The sequence below is a fragment of the Diadema antillarum genome, unplaced genomic scaffold (genome assembly GCF_040938485.1).
Source record: "Diadema antillarum isolate AM-2024a unplaced genomic scaffold, OU_Dant_1.0 seq00000266_RagTag, whole genome shotgun sequence".
Taxonomy (NCBI): Eukaryota; Metazoa; Echinodermata; class Echinoidea; order Diadematoida; family Diadematidae; genus Diadema; species Diadema antillarum.
The window spans coordinates 71,864-92,233 of NW_027271303.1; the positions used below are offsets into that span (position 1 = coordinate 71,864).

General features: G+C 40.8%; 1 protein-coding gene across 1 annotated transcript in view; it reads left to right on the plus strand.

The window, feature by feature from the left end:
• LOC139729826 (sodium/glucose cotransporter 4-like) overlaps positions 1-20,370 on the plus strand; it is a 59,186-nt gene that overhangs the window by 21,051 nt on the left and 17,765 nt on the right. Inside the window, exon 2 of the mRNA XM_071640753.1 lies at positions 16,429-16,605. Coding sequence (XP_071496854.1) covers positions 16,429-16,605 — 177 coding nt within the window. The remainder of the gene's footprint in view (positions 1-16,428; positions 16,606-20,370) is intronic.

Below are 20,370 nucleotides of genomic sequence, written 5' to 3' on the forward strand. Positions count from 1 at the left end.
TGCGGAGCGAACCCCAGTTTTGGTATGCAAAGTAGAGGAGCGCCAAGCAGAATACGGACACAAAGGAAAAAGGGCACGAGTCCATCCAAGGAAATCGCCTTTTGACTCTTCCTTATTGTGTCGTTTTAGCCCTCATACATATCAAAGGCCTCGCCTCACCAACGCCCACTTTCTTCAAAGAAAGGGAAAGGGTGGATTGTCGCCTCCCGTTGTATGCCTAACGGCTTCACGTCACCCTCTGGTATTTCGAGCCACGCAAGCGTACACACAAGGTGACTCTCACACGTGCGTAGTGATAAAAGGAAACACACACACACAACAAGAGCAACAACCACAACACATACATACGCACACAGACACACACACAGCGTAAATAAACGCATGACACAAACATATCTTTTAGAACAAGAGATTGTCTCATGGATAAAAGTCATAAAAATGCATGAAATAGCGTTTTTGTTTATGTTATTTTTATCAAGATGATTTGGGTTTTTGGACAATACATCGAGAAAACAGCGAAAGAATAGAACGCGCACACAGCCACACAGTTTCCTAACTCAAATTGAGATGATAGGGTTTAACGCTTTCGAAGCATAATTATAATTAAAGACATGAAATCCTTACTTCCCGTTTCCTGCATGTTTGATGTCGATAATGACCAATTCACATCATATAATGTCGGCCTAATAACAAGAAAACCGATTGAATCATTATCGTGTTTATCTTTCTCAAACCTTCACCTTTTTACAGCGACGCTATAGCGTGTGTGCCTGAATTTCCTTGAAGCTTGTTTGTGTGTCGCATATTTATAGTGCATAAACGCGATTACAGCTATACATGTAAACATTAAGGGCGCTAGCATGCCGTAAACAAGACAGGGCCTTCTTTGTTTGTACCTGTTGGCTTTGAATCTTACCGAACTTACCTTTCGAAAGTTATTCGAAGGGTAAAAATAGACGGCGCGAAATGCGGAGCGTCTAATGTATCTGCAATGTGATACGTTCGGGGAATCAAAGCGAGCTTTGTTTCTATAAAGGGCGCCTCATTTCGGATGCGTGCAGCCATCGCTTCTCGGCTCGCCCAGTGAGAGAGGAAAAAGAAATCGAGGAAGGGAAAACATACAGCAATTATTGACAAAACAGCTTTGAATTAGTCGCTGATTTTGCAGTATGTAGACATTGGTAAACAACAAGAATGGTGTTCAACTAAATTTATCAACGCAAAGTTCTCGTAAGTGGTAGTGTTATCTATTCATGGATTCCGTTGTAGCTCCTTGATCTAACTGAGAATTCACAACGTAACCCTATACAGAACCAATCTCGATTTTTATTTATTCTTTTATTTTTTGTAAATGTTTCAGATTATCTTCCTTTGCGAGGCAGGTAACATGGATATCAAAAGCCGAAACAATTGATGCAATGACCCTCTTAAGTTTCTAAAAAATGTTCTTTTAATGCTTCTTTGTCTTAATGTCATGTAAACGTAAACTGTTCGTCATCTACGCAAATGCCTTGGGGTTTTTTGTTTTTTGTTTTTTTTGGAAAAATGTCATGACGTCATCACCGTCAGCTGACCATGCGCTTTACCATCAATCAATACTTTGATGTTTGGTGGGCTTCAGATATTCAGGAATGTGAAGTGGTGCTGCCCCCGTCTCTTCCCCCTCCTCAGTGTCACTTTTACTCGCTTTATACAGGCCGTACGTCAAAGGGGTAGTCAACTAAAACGGGGGGTCGTAAAACACACTCGCTCTTTGCTCTCCATTCACGCAGTCTCTCTGATCACTGCGTTACCAAAAAAAAAAAAAAAAGAAGGAGAAGAAGAAGAAGAAGAAGAAGAAGGAGGAGGATTCGAATGTTTATAGATCTGTTGGACGTTGGATACGCACTCAGACGCAAACTTTCGCCCAAAGTATGCGAAGTATGCAAAGTATACGCGCGGCGTGTCTCAGTTGACCAATATTCTACGAAGAGCCGTTTGACCGTCACTCCATGATTTCGTTTTGAAAGACAAACAAAACCAAACAAACAAACAAGCAAACAAAAAAACCCTGACATAGTTGGAGCTTATTCGTTGTTTATTTTTAAAAGACTTTTACGGATTGCATTTTGTTATGTGCCCGTTGTGTCTATTCTTCAATTTGTGATACGGATACATTTTCCCCGGAACGCTTGTGGAAAGGCGCAATTAGAAAAAAAAAAAATAACGGTTTACTAGATGTTAGATGCAATGCTAAAAAATGTACATGTAGTTCTATTCTGTTGTTTTACTGGAACGATTGAATTGTATTTATAGCTCACATTATCTAAGAGCCTTGATTCAAAATCAATAAGAGTAAGCTGATACGAGATACCGTCGACATGACTTCATATTGTCATACTATGCAATACCTCTACAGTAATATAACGTTTAAATTTTTTTCAGTCATGTATGTTTGGCTTTAGTGTTCAACAGGACCTTCAATTAATGGCTTTATAAATACATCGTTCATTTTTCCGGCGTCAAATGCAATAGAACTTTCATTCCAGAATTAAGTCATAAATTAATCATGGTGACAGCAACTAACGCGACAGCGGGAATGGTGATGAATATATATAGTAACTGACATTGAATTCCCATCTTTACCCAGATGACAATTTGCATAGATACTGGTGGGATAGGCTACTCGGTTGAGCATCTGTTCGGCGATTCTCCATTTCTGTCTCAATCGTCTACATGATATGTCTCAAGGGATGAATGATGGGTCGAGAAATATCCTCCCTCCGTCAGTCATTCCTCATACCAGTGTCGCCAGGAGTGATGTTTGCGGAGAGGTTGCATAGCAATATTGGTACTATCTTGTGCCGATCACTTACCATGTATATACACAAGAGCAAGGGTCATCTAGATCATAATGTAAACAAATAAAATGCTGTATAACATTTTGATGTGTGTAAAGTTTTTTTTTTTTTCAAAACACTGACATACACCAGATGATGAGGAAGCATGGGACATTAATCACCTGTAAATGTTTACTGACTAAATAAACAAACGGCATTTTGCAGCATCATTAAACCTATTACTTAAATCATTAATAGATGCATTATACTCTTAATGTTTGGCGTGATTTCATGTTTACCCTATAATACCTTGCCATTCCTCGAAAACGAAGCTACCCTGTTTTGGTGAAGCTATAAAATTCATTTTTCAACATCATTTTGCAAGCATGATTCGGCAATTGGCTTATATACCTCTTTCAGAAGGCAGGGGGATGATATTAATCTTAATATATAATCACTTTCAGTGACAAGCTTAACAAGTTTAAGATAATATGTGTACTTTCATTCTTGTGGAATTCTCCTTTCTTATACCCTTGCCCTACTGTGACATCACAAATTGCTGCAGCGACGCCTACACCGAAACTTCAAAAAACTCCATTGTTTTAACGGATTTTCAATTTTCCACAAACTTCACTGATTTGTTCTACAAATATTTCTGCATTCGTTCAGTCCACAATTTTCGTTTCATTCTCTTAACTCATGCGCCTTGTTAGGTCTACCGAAGTCATAAAGGTAAAAAATAACAGCTTCCATGTGAATATACCAGTAAAGCAATAGCAGTATACGGTATAGGCCCTTATGACTGATCATGATGAAGATGTAAGTACAAATGACGCACAAGAGTGGTACTTCAATTTGTATTACAACTTTTGTAAAGTATAAAATACCTTACATTATTGCCCTCTTTCTCTCTACCAACGACCTAACGAAAGGAAGAAAGGAAAACGAGAAAATGAGTCGGGACATTTCTACAAGCATGCATACGGAAGAGATAAAATGGAGAAAAGTAAAGATCTTTGTTATTCATTCCTTCACTGGATTCTTCCGAAATGAACTCGAAAAGTGCGGTAGAGTGGAGAGACATACTCAGACAGATCCTTCATCAGGTGGAGTCTTAATTTTCAGCAGTGCGTGCTGCGAATCGTGGTAGGGCCTTCCAACGTGAACCTTTCTATGTTTATTCAGTCGTCTGTAAACACAGCGACTACTGCTGAAAAGATGAAGATGGGAAGGAAAGAGCGGTGGAAAAGTGAGTCGAGCTATTTTGTAGAGCCAGCCACTTCTGATACCTGATACCCGACGTGCCCCAACAGACCATTCTTAATGCTTGTTCGACCGTCTGCTCTGCTTTTAGTCCTAAATACGTGCGATTCCGCATGTGAGTTCCAGCGAGTGTGTCGAACATTCATGCACTTGAAAGCATGATGTGGACATGCTCGTGTGTGTGTGCGTATGAGCCCGTGTGTGTGTGTGTGTGTGTGTGTGTGTGTGTGTGTGTGTGAGTGTGTGTCAGAACATTCACCCCTCGAAGAACTGTAGCGATACGTGAAACGCCAGGAGGACCTATCTACTTGAGATATGAACGTCGTCGATCGAATTATCACGTCACGGCTTAAGATCCGGCGACATTCCGTTAATGTGCTTCGTCTTCGGTTTGTATGAGGTCCACGTGATCCTGAAAGCTGTTGCCCAGTGTAATGGCATCAGGTTTCAGTGAGTACTTATACCGCTGCTAATGTCATTCTTACCAAAGCTGACGTGTTGTAATAGCTGACATGATATCATGTCCTGCGTGTGCCACACATATCTTTGTTTTAGGAATTGAACATCACTATCAGCAGTAAGTGTACTTCTTAAACAATTAATTTTGTTCTCGTCAGAATGCTAATGGATTTAAGGCTAATTCGGAATTCAGGCGTTATGTAAGCTATTTTTTGTTTCTTTGCTCCCCCGTGAGTAACTACAATAATGATAATTGAAATGATAATGATAATGATAACAATAATAATAGTAATATTATTGATAATGATAATGATAATAATAGAGGTAGGTAATAGTGTATATGAATATATAAAATTTATGTACTGTGTGTTATGGTATCAGTATGTGTGTATACGCATGTGTGTGTGTGTGTGTGTACGTGTGTGTGTGTTTGTGTGGGTAGGTGTGTTTAGGTAATGGCACATAAATTTAACATGTTCTTGGAAGCCTTTTCATCAAAACACACACAGATATACTGTCGGCTCCAGAATGAGAACAGACATTTTCACTATCCTGTATTTCCTGTAATTATGTGTGCTTCAACAAAAATTATTGATGTTGCATGGCGTTGACGTCAATGGTGGCAATAGTTTCATCTCGCAGTCACACACACACACACACACATTGTCCGCGACATGTCTTCGAGCCTGAAGGAAGCAGGACTACCAGAAGAAGAAGTGTATCGAACGAAAGTTTAAATAAATTTATCTGAATATCAGATATAACAGTCATTACTGAAAGGCACTATATCAATAAGAGATAATTTTGCTACCATTTCATTGTATATGTCATCTTCGATTTTACAACTATATTAGTTTCTGTAGTTTCATCTACATGTCCGTGACGATGAGAGCAAAGTTTTAAAGCTTTAAACTTTTTAAACTCTTCAGAAGCTTGATTGTTTCTTCGTTCACTATCAAAACAGAATTAAGCAGCACAGTCAGTAATGTTGAGTGGTGGCTGTATATGTAACTGTCGCTCTCGTTTTCGCATCACCGTGAGCAGCCACGGCTTGTTGATACATGTATTCGCAGAGGGGAGCGCACAGTGTACCCTCCCGTCTCAGCCACTGCTACCTTGGGGGTCCACGAGTCAATCTGCGTTTTCTTGTGTATACCGGGGCTCTTTTTTCAGCTCGCCGCTTGCACGATGGTGATGTTATGTGACCCAGCCTCCTGCTTCGAGGAATCTAGAGGTCTCATATCTGGACTACAATTTAATAGCCATATGCCCTCAGGGAATGGCAGACCACTTAAATTGATTTCAGAGATACCTAAAGACACCAGTGTAGCAATTTTCTGATCTTTAGTTTCAGTGACAGTAGTCTAATGCATGCTGCCAATTGCTTTTTTTTTCTTTCTGTCTCTGCATCTGCGTTCTCCTTCCCACAGTCCCCTCTTCTCTTCCCATCCTCATTGTATACTCTTCTCCCACATCACCATCCTTTCTCCTCTTCTCCTTCATCCCAACTCCCTCATCACCTCCGCCACTGCCCTATCTTCTCCTTGTACCTGTCCCCTACCCCACCCCCTCTCAACTATTAATACCTCACCCCTCTCCCCTATACCTCTCATCCCTCTTTTCCCTTACTTCCTCGTCACCTCCGCCTTTATCACATCATCTCCCTGTCCCCTATCCTTTATCCCACCCCTCTGAACTACCCCACCCCTCTCCTCTGCCCCACATCTCCCTTATTCCCTTCTCCCTAACAACCTCCTCCTCTATCTCATCCTCTTCCCATACCCTCTCTCCTACCCCACATACTATCAACTACTCCCTCTATCCTACCCCTCACCTCATTATACCCTACCCCCTCCTCATACCACCTCCTTTTCATCTCCCCATCTTCCCCTCCCCACAGCCCTCGTCCCATATTCCCTCCTTCTCGTTGCCTCCCCCCTCACCCTCATCCTCTTTCCCCCAAGCCCACATCTCCTCACCCCTCATATCCTTTGTCCCATATACCGCCTTCCCCATTCCTTTTGATCCTTTTATCTTTCACTCCACATTAATTTGTACACACACCTAAGCAAGTGTGCATCGCATTCCTGTCTTACATCGCTTTCTTTCCATGAATCCAGACACCAACAGCGTTAATAGCTGGCGTTGAAACGAGTGATAACGTGTACGGTGGTCTTGAAATACCTGGGCGAGGAGGGTGGGGAGAAAATCAATTTTCTTAATCAAATAAGACAGCTACGATCTATTTGCCGACGGCTGGCACCATTTCTAGTCACGTGATGGCCTGCCAAAGGCTTTCTTTCTGGGAGAATATTGTAGGATATATGCAAGAAGATGATAAAATATAAAAGATCAAGCGGTCAATCCAGGTTATAGAGTTCATTCTGGCGTCCTATTTCTAACCGATCAGTTAGCGCGGTGTTTACAATGTGACGCAGAACGGCAGATGAAACCGCGAATGAAACGGTACTCCTTTCGTCGCGAATTTCGTCAACTCATTCGCATACCTATTATATCTATCTATGTGACATGAGCTCTCCCTTAGTATGGTTGTCAATTCTTGTTGGTGCTACACGATTGCACACGCAGCTTAATAATGTTGTTATTCGTTCGGATCAAAGACCTCATATCATGACGTCACTTAAGCCCGTTACTCGTATCCATGGTACCGAGAAATGCCATCTAGAAAAGATAATTACATAATCTTTGGGTTAGGCGAAAATCGACATAGCTGACATCGGAAACACGAAGAATATGACTTGATATGCCTTAAATTGACAGAATCTGGGGGAAATCAAAAACGTCGCGTGAGGAAAGAGGTACTGGGATGGAAATTTCCACTGTAATAATCTGCAATACCAAAGAGTTTGTTTTATGGGTTCATGTTATAGAGTACTTGCTATGCTTTCACTAGCTTCGAATTTAAACGTGAAATCATGTTACTGACTCATCCTCTCTAACCGAACATTCGTTGGTGTTAATTGAAACGCCCATAATAAATCATTACGTCCATTAGCTCGACATAAACCCACCCTCTGTATAATGGCGCCTAGCTATTAGGACTTCTCAGAATTTCTGCTTGATTTTTTTTCCTCACTTAACTTTTGTTTAGTTTAGTTTAATGTATCTATTCATCATCGTTTCATTCATTCATTCATTCATTCATCTATTTACTTTACGTTTCGGTTGCTTTGTATCGCAGCAATCTACAATCGTCTGTTGCGACCGAAAATGATGCTCATTTCTTTTTAGCATTTAAACCGTCCCTGATTGACTTTAGAGTACACACCGCGCTATCATGGGCTAGCGGGGATGTAACTGAAATCAATCAAAGTTCTAGTTTGACCACAGCAACAACTACTATTATACCGCAACGAATAGATCATAAGACGGTATACTTTCAATTCCTTTCAACGAATACCCCGAGGGATCTGTGATTAACAATGTGCAGAGTATGGAATGACAAACATGTAATAGGTCAGAATATGGGAATAGAAACATTTCCACCACCCAATGCCATCGATCAGTACATGCTGTTGGAAAGGTGACATGTGTGACGTCTTAATCTGTAATATAGTTTTAGTTACTGCTATGAATTTATAATTCCAACAAAAACGATACCAACTTTCAAACCATAGCCGGCGGGTTTCGCGAGCATTTTGCCTGCACGTTATGTGTGAAACTTCGTGTTTCAAATATAGGACATAACTCAAAGACAAGCAGTCAGTGGTGGAATTCTAAATTCTCTTCGTGTTCTTTAATGTGTTTCTGACCTCATGGCTGCAGTTCCTTGAAAATGATGATATACCGTCCCCTCAGAGAATATATATCATGAAATTTCAGCTGTGGAGCCTATCAGCATTCGAGATTATTAGCCGTACTTGACAACCAGAGCGCAAGTTAGTTTACAGTTAGAAAGGAAGATGTTAGCATCGAAGAGACATTTTTGACATTGGGCATGACATTGGACATGACGTAAGCACCATAACAAGACCAGTATTAGACCAGGAGCTGGCTGCTGGTCAATTTACCCCATCAAGCCCAAAAGGTTTGACCCCTCAAAGTTACTGGGGCCACCCCCCTCATTACAAAACTGGGCGTCAGCCTGATACCTGAGGGCGGGGTCGTCCCCCAGGGACCCCCCCCCCAAAAAAAAAAAAATGGCCTCCGGCGGGTGTAATTTACCCCATGGAGCCCATGGACCAAACCTGGTCTAAAAGAATGGCCTAGGGGTGTACATAATAAAAATATAAAAACTGACAAAATATCTGGTCGGGAAAGGGGTTGCCAGACCGTCCCCCCCTGGGCCCCCCCTGGCGGGTGTAATTTACCCCACACAGCCCATGCACCAAACTTGGTCCAATGAAAGTACTATGGGTGTACATAATGAAAATATAAAAACTGACACGATATCTGGTTGGGAAAGGGGTTGCCAGATCCCCTCACCCCCCCCCCCCCCCCACCACCACCACCCATTACGCCCCTTCGTGGGTTTAATTTAGCCAACAGCACCCATGGATCAAATTTGGCTGGGGGAAAGTAGGCCCCACTATGGGTGTGCAAAAAATGAAGATAAAAGCTGACAAAATATCTCACTTACAAAGAGTAATCAAACATATCCCCTACCTTTGCTACCCCCCCCCCCATTTTTTAGTGTGAAGGGCCTATACGGTTTGGAGAGGTATGAATGAGCGTGTCATAAAAAGTAATAAATGGAACTTCTTGAATTAAGATGAAGTTATGACAACAGAAGCATTGTGTGTGTACATATCCACATGCCCCATCCCACTCCCTCCCCCAAAAGAATGGAGTTATTGATATCTACACTAGAAACATACTCAGACAGTGCAGACCTTTGCCAAGCAGCTCATTTCCACCCATCCACACATGCTAAAAACTGCCAAATTTCCCATATAAAAGCCTTTTGCTCTTAAATGCCATCAACTTCCAGGTGTGTGGTAGTGCATTATACCTTGAGCACATGCCTTTACCTTTAGTGCGCATTGATGCAAACCTCAAATTCATGCAGCTTGAACTCCCAATTCCATTGATCTCATCTGCCATAAGATAAAAATCATCAAAATTTCATAAAGATTCCCGGATCACTACCAAAATTTATATTTATCATCTGTTTTTAAAATGTAATTGTGTTATTATCATCTTTTCATACAAGTTTCATCCAAATGTGTTCTCAACCTTTCAAGTTGTTTTGCATACAAACAATAATGCAGACAATACTATATATAAGTAACATAAAACCTCAAGTGGCAGAAATAATCACAACTGTATGCAACATCCTACAGTTCAACTGTGTTACCATGCATGTGGAGCAAGCTCATGTACAACAGTACAAGAAACTGTATACCTGTGATACAAAATTGTACATGCAGTGGGTGCATAGGCCATAGTGTGTTTAATTGCATGCATGTATTTGTATGTTGTATACATTTTACTTGTTGCATGCAATTATACATTTCGAAGATCGGCAACACGTGTATCATCAGTCTGCAAACAATAAAAAGGCGGTGTTTTCCTGACCTTGGTAAGTGAACTGGGCTTTCCTATTGTAGGTACTATACTGGTAGGCCCCTATGACAGTGAGTACATGTATTTCATCACTTGATGACAATTGGTGTCAGTAACAAAGCAAACAAAGAAAGGTCAAGAGTCTAGATCTTGGACTAGATCTAAGTCTCAAATATGCTGTGATATGGCTAGATATCTAACGTTAGGACCTATATTTCCTATACATGCTATAGCTTGTAGAGTACCTAGTACTATTTGGCGAAACCAAATGAACTGGAACAGGGGATGGATTATCAGCGAGATGTAGTGTATTATGAGTCATAACTGAAAAACCAATAAATAGAACATCAATGTTCTCAGCCTATATAGGTTTAAGTGTCAAAGGTGTGCATTGCTTTAAATTTGCATAGAACACTTAAACCCTGAATTTGTTAAAGTCACTGCACTTCCTATCATTCACAGCTAGAGTCAAAAAGGCAGAATTATACTACATTTCAATTTCTCTATCTAATAGACAACTTTGATTTTAGGATTAGAAATAGCCTTATTAATAGCTATATGTATCATAAGTGTTGAAGATGCAGATGTTCCACTGAATGAATACTTGCAGAATTTGGTATGAAGATTAGGCATATAATCTGGCAACCCCTTTCCCAACCAGATATCGTGTCAGTTTTTATATTTTCATTATGTACACCCATAGTACTTTCATTGGACCAAGTTTGGTGCATGGGCTGCGTGGGGTAAATTACACCCGCCAGGGGGGCCCAGGGGGGGGGGGGGGGGACGGTCTGGCAACCCCTTTCCCGACCAGATATTTTGTCAGTTTTTATATTTTTATTATGTACACCCCTAGGCCATTCTTTTAGACCAGGTTTGGTCCATGGGCTCCATGGGGTAAATTACACCCGCCGGGGGCCATTTTGGGGGGGGGGGGTCCCTGGGGGACGACCCCGCCCTCAGGTATCAGGCTGACGCCCAGTTTTGTAATGAGGGGGGTGGCCCCAGTAACTTTGAGGGGTCAAACCTTTTGGGCTTGATGGGGTAAATTGACCAGCAGCCAGCTCCTGGTCTATATTGTCGTCATTTTCGATATTCGAGTACCACGAGTCCGGGGGGGGGGGGGGGGGTGAGGGGTGGCACCGCCAAGTCGTGTATCTCCGTCATTCGACGTCATATTTCTGCTGGAAAGACATGAATAGAGGAAGATGGGGAAGAAATAGAGATAGATGGATGGATATCATAGATAGATAGATAGATAGATAGATAGATAGACAGACAGACAGACAGATAGATAGATAGATAGATAGATAGATAGATAGATAGATAGATGGATAGATGGTAAAAAGGTGGAGAGAGAGAGAGGTTTGAAAAAGGGAATGGGACGTGTACAGGTATATACTCGCACATAATTCACACACCGATGCACCCAACAGCATCTATAAATGCATTATGCACACACATGTGTGTGTCAGTTCCCCTAAATCTATTGGGATCAATTCAATTCTCAAATCATTTTTATTGATATGAATAAAGACGCACATATACGAGGCAAATGTAATATCCACAGCAACCAGAGCTTGTACAAATCAGCCAAACAACTAAACTGATGACAAAATCTCCCGCCATTTTAGCCCGATTGCAGAGTGCGAGAAGATTTATAGGGCGAATAAGACACACAGATTACGACGGACGACAGCAAGAGAAAATATAAACAAAAAAGATCTTGATGAGAAGAGACGACCTGCATGACAGTATTCTGGAGATCTCTGTCTAAAAATTGACATCGGGAACTCTGCTGCACAAGACATCAGCTCTTTCTGATTGTCGAATAATATAGATTTAATTCTTCTCCGTCCATCCATCTGTATCGTTTTGTCATCATCACTGTCGTGAGAGTACCTTATACAAGAGGAGAGTGGTTTCTATTTCTGACATCATGCGCAAGATTATCCTAATCCCTTATCTATACCTCTATCTCGTGATCTCTCGTCTGTGCCATGTGAGGAGGAAAATGGGCTGGAAATATTCCAAGCATGAAAATTGGCCGGGAAATATTCCAAGCATGAAATTGACCCTCTTATATAACCCGATTCATGACAATCCCCATAAGTATACAGTACACTGCACATCCGGGTTTCCGCGAGGAACTGCTAAAAGCTAGATAGTACATGTACCGAATACTAGTATAACCTGCCTGTACACAATCAGGTCATGATACCCCAGATTATTCGACCTTCGGCTCAATGGAATGTTTTGGTCCCTGCGAGTTATTGGAAGATGCAATATGCCGAACGTTATAAGGTCAAAAAGAATCTTGGCTCACGTCCATTTGCTGGACATAACAGCGAACGGCATTCTTCCGGTCAGGTTGATCGTTTGTGCTTGTGTGCGGACGAGTAGGTCGATTAAAAACGACGTGAATAGGAGAGGGGAGGGTAATATGTTTAACAGAACAAGTACTAGTACTTGCTGAAACAACGTCCTGAAAATAGTTTCTTCTATACGGTGATTATAATTATGATTATAATTTGAAGGATGGGAGAAAGTTTATCATTTCTTACCCAGTGCTTTCATGTGTTCCTCCCAACCTAGTATGGTTAATGCGTACACTTTGTTTGCGTCTAATGCAGTGTAATTTACAATCTAATATCCCCTTTTCATGCTATTCATGTACATTATTGTACTGTAATATCTTTCTCGATAGAATATGACACTGTAAGTACCCATGATTATATTTTTTCTCTGTTTCTCCTTATGTTTGCACATACATATCTTATTCATCTATTTATCTTTTTATTTACTTTAATTGTCTATTCATTTATACTCATTCATTTATCTACATTTATATAGATGGTTGAGATAAATAAGATGAATAAAATGATAAGAGAAATAAAGGAATGAAAAATTATTTGGGTAAAAGGATGTTAATCGCGGTAGAAAAGCAAAGACATCCGTCGTGTAGTGAAGCCGTGATTGTTTGGAAAAGCCCCTTCGGACAGTTGAAGAAATGTTTCCTTGGCCAGCCACAAATTTGATTGCCAGGTCACGGCCTGCAGACGACTCGCCTTGGCTTCCGTAAACTGACCACAGAATGGACGTTGGCCGGCGTATTTTTATCCCATAATGCAATTGCCATACCATACAGAGAAGGACTGTTATTACTCACACGTTTGTTGGTAATTTGTCGACAAGTTTCATGATTCTTCTGGTTCGTTTCCGGTGCATTATTTTGTTCATTAAAGGATTATTGCAGTGCGCAACGTTCGAGTCCGGAGGAATAAGCCAAAAGTATAAACACATTTTATACCTGATGTTAAAGCAAATGTATTTTGATGACTGCAGTTGCTCCTTAATAGCATAGTTTCGTCGATGTTTGCCAAAACGTTCGTCTGCAAAACAGTGCAGTTAATGTTGTCATGTCTGTCTCCCCATAATCTCCTCCTATATCGTTGTTACTATGGCAACGTAATTATCAGCATCATGAGTAGAGCTGCCAAGTTATTCTGATTTTGCAGGAGGATTCCTGAAAGCTTGAACATCTCTTCATGTCCCGGTACGAATCATTTTTTGCCCATTAAGATGCATGCATGCCTGTCAGTTACACACAAAAACACACCTCCTGGATTCATCTGTGGAATGTCCCTACGTTTAATTGGTGAATGTTGGCAGGTCTGCTATTGGTAAAGATCAATGTTTGTCACTGATATCCTTTCATCACTGTATTCTCTGTATGTTCATCTTAAAATGTCAAATGGAATTAGGAAATAGATGTCCAAAGCTTGAATGACGATAGATGTGGAAAGTCCGCTCTTTTATCGTTATTTTCTCTTTTATTTCACACCAAGTCAGTTCTTTTCCAACTATGACTTCTGTCTCTTCCTCTACGGGTCTGTAGCGTGGTTTAATCAGCTATTATACAGTATGTGAATATTGTGATCTACTTTCACTGGACGCTGCCATGTGGCCTAGATCCAGATCCCTCCTGTCCGTACTGGTTATGAATTGCTTTATATCATATACTGGACAGTGGCATGTCCAGCGGTAACACACGCTGGGATGCCGGGGAAATCTCATACCAATAAAATCAACCTGTCCCTGACCGTTAGCCTATCTTTATGATCTAGCGATTCGTTATCCGCATTTCGCAGAAAAGGGCTACTATGCCTGTAGCCTGCTGCCCAGTCTGTGGGTTGGTTTTTCTACAGCTGTCTCAACTTTAAGCGTTTGAAGCAGACTTGAGCAGATGAGGCCAATTAATCGTGAACTTCGAAAATATAGGATTGCTATATTGCTTTTGAATTCTCGTTCAGGCTGACAACGGTACATTTTTTATCTGGGGTTATTGTGAACTCTGGATAGTGTAGGCAATGGCTTCTGGGCAGGTGTACTGCGTTGGGCATCCTCCAACTAGTACCCCTCCCCCACCACACCCATCGAGGATGATTTCGTTAGATCCAGAGAGAGGAGACTTGTATGGCGCATCGGAGGGGAGGGATGTTCTTCTGTGCATGGAACCCGCGCGCACGCAAAATTCGCTTCATTTGCTCCGAAACCAACATGACCAACCTATAGTTATCATGCACATGATGCAGAGAAATTTGGTGACAGTAAGCTGATACAACTGGAAATGACGTCTATAGGAGATGCAACTATGGGAAGCGTAGGCGATCCCCTCTGTATCAGATCTTATTCTGTTAAAGATTTTTGTTGATTCGTGCATGACGCCATGATCAGACGACTAAAGAGGCGCGTGGTAGCCTTAGCTGCTCCAGCATCTTCTTTAGTTACATTCTAAGTGAAGGCAAAGTCAAATGATGACGCCCTCTCCATTTACTCATGTTGATGTATTAATGCATGGAAATGCTTGAGCAGCATGCATTTACTGGAGAAGAACGACTCGGAACCAAGGCTATAGTCGAAGGATAATGTCTGACGTCATGAGGTGCAATCTTACTCCTCACGGCGGAGGAAGAGTCCAAGTCAGAGAAAGATTTCGGATGATAGATGAGAAACTGATCCCTGTGTTTGTCCAGAACACACCGGAAGACACTACCTAGCTCCTCTGCTCGCATCGATTTATTTACGACCATACAAAGTGCTGAATACCGCAACATCTAAAATCTCTTTCGGTTTTACACACACTTCGACAAGTCTATTTCATCAGTTCAGTTCAGTTCAGTTGGTATCTATTTTCATTCGTCCACAAAGATGGTAACAAAATACAAAATATACATTGCACAGTTATCATTTTTATAGCAAAATACGTAATAAAAGTATCATGAAGTATAATAAACTACACAAACAACTTTACGCCAAGTCACTTGCCAAAGTATATGAATTTCGTAATACAACCTGCATGGAAAGAGAAATACGCAGTATTATAATTGCTTTTCAAAATATACGCCATACTCGGTCTAGTTTACCTCAAGTCTTCATTTTCTAGTTCTTCCTTCTTTTTCTTCAAACTCCTCTTCTTTTGTAAATCCTTCTACTTTTCTCCTCTTCGCCCTTCATTTTCCTCCTACTCCCTCACCCTTCCCGTTCATGTTTGTTTATTTGTTTGTTTGTTTGTTTGTTTGTTCTCATTTTTCAATTTGCCTCTCTCCTCGTCAGTGGGAATTAAAGCAGTAAATGGTGCATACCCCATTCTGGTATACACTATGCAATCAATTAGAACTGCCATTATACTATGCTTGTTCTCACGATTTTAATTGCCACTTGCACTCCAAAATGTTAAATCAATGTTCACGTGGTTTTTTTATGAGCTCCGTAGAAAATATACGGGGATTTGAGACTCTTGTATAGGATATCGGCTTAACTCCTCTACAACCCGTGATTATCAATTTCCTGAATTAATTTTACACACGCACACACACACACACACACACACACACACACACACACAACCATACTCACATACACACACAGTCGTTCTCTTATGGCATTAAACATGATTAAATCAAAGCAAAACAAAACAAAAAAGGAGAACAAAATCGAACCATATTTATATTTAAGAATAAGAAAGATAAACTGTATGGTAATTGTATGCATTGAACTGTAACTATGTACGTCAATCTTTTTTCTTCTGCAGTATCTTAATTCCTATTTTTTCTCTCTTTTTTTTGTAATATGCATGATTTCGTAGGTTTGCTTTTGTGTGTGTTTGTTTATTTTTTTGTATCCTATACTATGTATATAATGTTGTATTTTGTAACTGTATGTTTCAAATTACATGGACTCAGAAGAACAGCCATTGGCTGAAGTAAGTTAGCCGTGGTGACATAAAATAAACCAATCTGCTATGACTGTCCCAGTAGTGTCTAATATTTTATTCTTCTACCCCTTCCTCCATCTCCAGGCATCATTCCAGTCGAGCCGGGCCACACTCAAGGGTTACTTCTTGGCGGGTAAGAGCATGCTATGGTGGCCCATTGGTGCTTCGCTCTTCTCCAGTAACATCGGGTCGGGCCACTTCATCGGGCTGGCGGGATCGGGAGCCTCCGGCGGTATCGCTGTAGGGGCTTTCGAGTTCAATGTGAGTATACCACCATCCGGCCACAACGTCCTCGAAATTTGCGTTAATCACATATAAGGACGGACACATTCTTTGTAAAAAGCAGATAAACAAAAGCAAAATTAAGATCGATTTTCTGTTCAGACCATATGATAACAGTAAGCATTATAACTTTCCAACTAGTTGTCCGATTTCGCTACAGTTGAAGCTGATGCAACTGTCATAAAAAACGGCAACAACAATCATCAGCACTTTTGACTTCTTTCTTTCGTCGGCGTTGTGAATCCAGTTACATGGTGAGGCGCCAAAAGCAATTCATCTAAACTATTACTGTACAACCTTTGGTCTCGTATTTAGTTGCATGTTTGAAATATCTTCTTCAGTAGTGGTTGGTAAAGGTGATGGCACTGGTCCTGCTAAGCATATTGGCAAGCAGACACTTTCACGACTCAAAGGCAACGCATGTGTGTGAATTATACGGCCTTGATGTTATACAGTTTAAAGTAAATTCCGGTCTTTCTACTTACTTTTGCTCTTGTTTTTTTTTCTTATGCTTTGGAGCTATAAATAAATGTGAATCAATCGAAGACAAACTTTTATTTGGGAAGCCTAAAAGGCTCTGATTGCAATGACACAAGATGGTGTTTAGATTATAACAGGTAATGTAATTCCTTCTCCGTTTGAACTTTCTTATTTCATCCTTTTTTCCCACTTTTTTTTTTGTGTGTGTGTTTGAGGGTGTATGTAGGGAGCATCCGTACTTATTTTTTTTCTCGATTTTTTTCCCCTCACTGGGATATTTATTATTCTCTTTTTTCCCACTTGGTGGAGTTTGTGATTATCAACGGGGTTATCATCTCATATGAGAATGGCACCTGTCGTACCCCTAAAAAAACAACAAAAGAAGATACTTAACTTTCTTTTTGTAATTTCCTTTGTGACAACAATCGTGATCGAAGCGGCATTAGTTAATTCCGTCCTCTTTTTTTTTTTTTTTTTGGGGGGGGGGAGGGACTAAGTTCTGAAAACTGAGAAGGGGTTCACCGTAACTTAATTCAAATTCGTTGGTATAGTTCAGAGGCTGTCATACTATTGCTTACATATGCTTGCAAAGTCTGTGATACCCCATCCATTTTGCTCTGAATAAGATAAGCAGGATGAAGTTTTCATCCGACGCTGCCATGGTTACTATTATGCCATCTACCTGTCGCAAAGACGGCAAAACATCCTTATTAGCATACCACGCGGTTCATTGCCCTGCCGCGGGAGTGTGTTTCGTATAAATCACTATAAAACATATAATCAATATTGATGCAGATGTCATTGTAATGAGTCATTGAATGATGACCGATGATAGCATCAATCTTTAAAAGGTGGCGTTGTTGATTTGAGGTTTTTTTTTTTTTTTCTGTGACTGATAGGACAGAAATCATCCGCACATTTTACTTCTAACCGGGGATATATAGCAATAACAACTCGCTTCCTCAGTTTGAGTTATCTTATTATATGATCATCCGGATACTATGCTGGACCTCCACCACCCCCTACCCCGAACACATGCAAAAAAAGGCTTGATTTAAAAGGCAAAAAGGTATTCTCTATTTGTCAATTCAGAATTGTTCGTTTTAGAGGAGATTTGTATATAATATAGATTGTTTGAAGTTCTCGTAGAAACCGATGAGAAGTTCTCGAAAGTCAAGTGCAGCGATATTTACTTTGCGGTCTTTGTTTGCTGTATGGCACGCTAATAGCAGGGTCCAATCGCTCACATCTCTCCATGCTTACCCCTCTCCCCCATTCCCCATCCTACACAATCTCTGTAATATATAGGTATTTGAAGTTTGAAGAAAAGAATCCAGGTCGAGTCATCTTCAAATTCTTTATCGTGATTTCAGAGCATGCTGGACCGTGTGGAAATTATGACTATAATTTGCAGTGAACGGCGCAGGGTAATCTTTTTAGACCTGCATAGTTCTAAACACCTCAAAGACCCCGGGCCTTCTAGTGTGCTTTTGAGTGCTGATTGACACAAAAAATCCCATGGCGTTGTACCTGTCCAATGTCCCTTGAAGAGAAATGGTTAATATTGCCCCAGCATCGGAAGGACCCCATACTTTAGCACCTGGGTACCGTTTCATGAGAAGTTGTCAGCCCTGACAAGTTGTCAGTCTCCGACATTTTCATTACAATTCTAGTTTTGGTTGGTTGAGAAGCTCTGGTAACTGACTGTTACTATGGCAATTGTCAGAGACTGACAACTTGTCAGACTGACAATGACCTTTCATGAAACGGTGCCTTTGGTGTCATGAGGGACAACAGTGGTTACGAACGTTGTCCAAAGACCACTCACTAGGCAGGATTCAAATTCGAGATTTCATGATTAAGAGTCAAGGTCCTTTTTATCCACACCTCCAACAGTGTTCCCAGAGACCAGTTATTCACCCAATATCTTATCAAAGTCACAATACTTTCTGGTTGCAAAACAATACGGCGAGTCTAGTAGAAAAATGATTTATGTACGGCTAAAAATCGCGACCGTTTGGATATCAGAAGATCCATATTAATCCGTTTTAATAGATGTTATTATGATAGAGATTGATAGTTTTAAACGTACGGTTTCTGTACTATTATACAACACTTTCATAAAAGTATCAATAATGGTTCCAGCGTGACATTTGCTCCTGCGACAATTGCTCCCGTGGAATATCTGCACGCTAGCCCAAACATAAATTCTATACATGACATGACACTAACCCAAATCCTAGTCCTTACATCAAAGTAAACCTAGGACCCTACAACCCTAACCCTAAGTAGGCCTACTTGAAGAAAGTAAGACCGGAGCAATTGTCGCAGGAGGAAATGTAGTGTCACCATCAATATCAGTGGCGGATCCGGGGGGGGGGGGGCGCATCTGCCCCCCCTTAATTTTTCTTAAAACAAAAGAAATAAAAAAGAAAAGAAAATGAAAAGGGCGCTTGCCAGCCGATGAAACTCGGAAGTGGCACGAGAAACGGTAGGGGAGCCCCCCTGGCCCTCCCCCCCCCCCCCCTCCCGTTCTCTCTAAATTCCGTGGATTGAAAGTCTATCTAATAGATTGTAGTCAGGGACCAATCCAAAATTGGATTGAAAGTTTCAATCGAATAAGATTGAATTTTAACTCTATTAGATTGAAAACTTAAATCCAACGTTTGGATTGGTCCCTGACTACAATCTATTTCAATCTAAGGAATTTAGAGTGTTTGTCAGCTGATTAAACCTGGAAGTGGCATCAGAAATATTTTTTTGCGCCCCCCCCCCCCACCCCTTACGGAATTCCTGGATCCGCCCCTGAATAATTAAGTTTATTTGAATGTTAGTTTAATATTAATACAAAGTAATTCTATGACTGCGGTGGAGTAGAAGGGTCTCCTGACACGTGCGCGCCATATGCTTCATCTTGGAGCGGATGTGTTACTCCATAAATGTCCTCCCAGCCCCCGCCGAGCGTGTACCTCGGCACCTGTCAGTTTACAATAGAGCTATACTATGAAGTCATGGCCTTGCCGTGAAACGCCGCTTCGACTGAAAAAAAAAGAAGGATATCTTTAGTATAGATCATAGGTTCGTACTATCACTATCATTAAACGACATCATTATATCCCGTTCCCTAAGGAAACTATATTTTCGAGTAAACAAAAAGGGCTAGGTCTAAAAATTAAAAACACGTTAGGTTTTCCCCGCATCGCACCTCAAAAACCAAACATTACACTATGTGTGCATATATGACAGACTTTTTTGAATATCATA